Here is a 1,917-nt window from a genome sequence, read left to right as displayed (position 1 = left end):
GTTCAAGAGAATGAGAATTCTCCGGTGAAGCCATGGAATATCTTTTTTGGAAACGAAGAGCTAGCAGTGTGTAAACTGTAAAGTAAAGAACCACCGGTTTGAAGAATCCAGTAATCCACATCGATCTCCAGCTTTTGCGTGCACCACAAACAAGTACACCACATCTGCAAGAATTTTAAGGTAAATAAATACCCTACATCCATCAGAGATTGTCATCACTTTAGAACAGATCGTACTAGTCATTATTATAGCTTAATTAATGAATCTGTTTTATCAGTGGAAGCACTCAGCGTCAGTTTTGGGAGAGTTACACTTGCAGTACGTATCTTCAATATTAAAGCACATTTACGCATAGAGTAAGGAATTATATAATTATGTGATGTGTTCTGAAACTGCGAAGTCTTAAGATAATAGCTATGTTGTAGCTTATTAACCATGGACACTTCGAGTAAAGAAGTAAAGACATGACGAACAACTCGAAGCAAATTGTGTCGAAGAACTAAATAACGGCAAGCCATCAATAGTAAATGACTAGAAACACTCAGAAAAAATAGAAGAAAGTTCAACGATTTTGCAATTGCTTTGGTTTGAAACGGTTTTCAAGCCAATTAGACAAAGAACCGAAATAAAATTAAATGGGAACTTCGGGACAACTATGAGCAAGTCTTGTTCTTCATAGACTTCTATTTGCAGTCCACTTCTTGTGCAAGTAATCACTCAGAAGGAGTTCGACATCGCAACTCGATGACTTGTTGTAGTCTTCTATCATCTGCAGGGTACGTTTACACACTTCTGGGATTCTGAGCACTGTAGGATCATTCTCTTCAATATAAATCTCCATCTTCTTCAAACATGGGAAATAGTCCAAGAAATGTTTTATCATTTTCATCTCTTTCATTGTTCCTTGAAACCCTTGAATCTCTAACATCTTGACTGGGCAAGATGTGAGCGAATGACCTTTGTCCTCCCGAGAAATGCAGTCACAAGCATCCCCGCATTTATCTGTCGCATGGTGCAACAGACCCTGAACGCATAGAGGAGACACAATAAGGGATTCCAAGTTTGAACTCAATATATGTACTACATGTTTGGAAAATGAATTGTTTATAAACCTCAATGACTAGAGTTTCTAAATGTGGACAGTTCGTTAGAAGAACTGGCATTGCCTGCCAATCTCGTTCCTTGTCACTCGTAATATGTAACGATTTGAGGTTTTTGAACACTGGCATCGATTCACAGCATAGAGAAAGAACCTGAAAACAAGAAAAACACACAACTAAATACAATTTGCAATTACATGTTTCAACACTAGCCCTTCACTGTTTGTTTCATGAGATTTGAACAAACATGACAGCTATGCTCCAGGAGTTGAGACAAAGTCCTGTCTACCGTCTGTTATCTCCTCGAGACCAGTTGAATAATAGTATTCCAAGAGAGAGAGAGAGAGAGAGAGAGAGAGAGAGAGAGAGAGAGAGAGAGAGAGAGAAATATAGGAAACTGACCTCGAGAGTATCTGGAAACAAGTCCAGATGCTGAACATTTTGTATGCCATGAAAGAGTTTCCACACATTACTATATCCGAGAGAAATGTCGTGGTGCCAATGATGATCATCATTTGGTTCTCTAAGTCGCTGTAGTTCCTCTTCAGTTAATGAAAAGACAATTCGAGCACCACATAAGTTTTTCATCTTAACAAGTGGATAGTCCGGGGCAACATAACCATTGTAATTAAAGTAAGTGAGACTCGGTGTATCAAATGATACAGAGTCAAAGAATTCGCCGTCATATATTGTTAGGGTCTTGAGGCTTGCACTAGATACGTTCACATCATCATCTTTCCAGATCACACTAACCAGGACTAATTCCTCAAGTGCAGGCAAATCATGAAGAAGAATCTCAAAAGTTATTAACCCAAGC

The 1,917-nt window shown here is 38.7% G+C and overlaps 1 protein-coding gene across 1 annotated transcript in view; it reads right to left on the bottom strand.

Annotated features, from left to right (window-relative positions):
- LOC104749319 (putative F-box protein At3g58820) overlaps positions 487 to 1,917 on the bottom strand; it is a 3,163-nt gene continuing 1,732 nt past the window's right edge. The window contains exons 3-5 of the mRNA XM_010470917.2: positions 1,503 to 1,909; positions 1,113 to 1,253; positions 487 to 1,024 (exon numbers count right to left, since the gene is read on the bottom strand). Coding sequence (XP_010469219.2) covers positions 674 to 1,024; positions 1,113 to 1,253; positions 1,503 to 1,909 — 899 coding nt within the window. The 3' untranslated portion in view covers positions 487 to 673. The remainder of the gene's footprint in view (positions 1,025 to 1,112; positions 1,254 to 1,502; positions 1,910 to 1,917) is intronic.

The sequence above is a fragment of the Camelina sativa genome, chromosome 16 (assembly GCF_000633955.1).
Source record: "Camelina sativa cultivar DH55 chromosome 16, Cs, whole genome shotgun sequence".
Classification (NCBI taxonomy): domain Eukaryota; kingdom Viridiplantae; phylum Streptophyta; class Magnoliopsida; order Brassicales; family Brassicaceae; genus Camelina; species Camelina sativa.
This window is presented reverse-complemented; position numbering and strand designations above follow the sequence as displayed.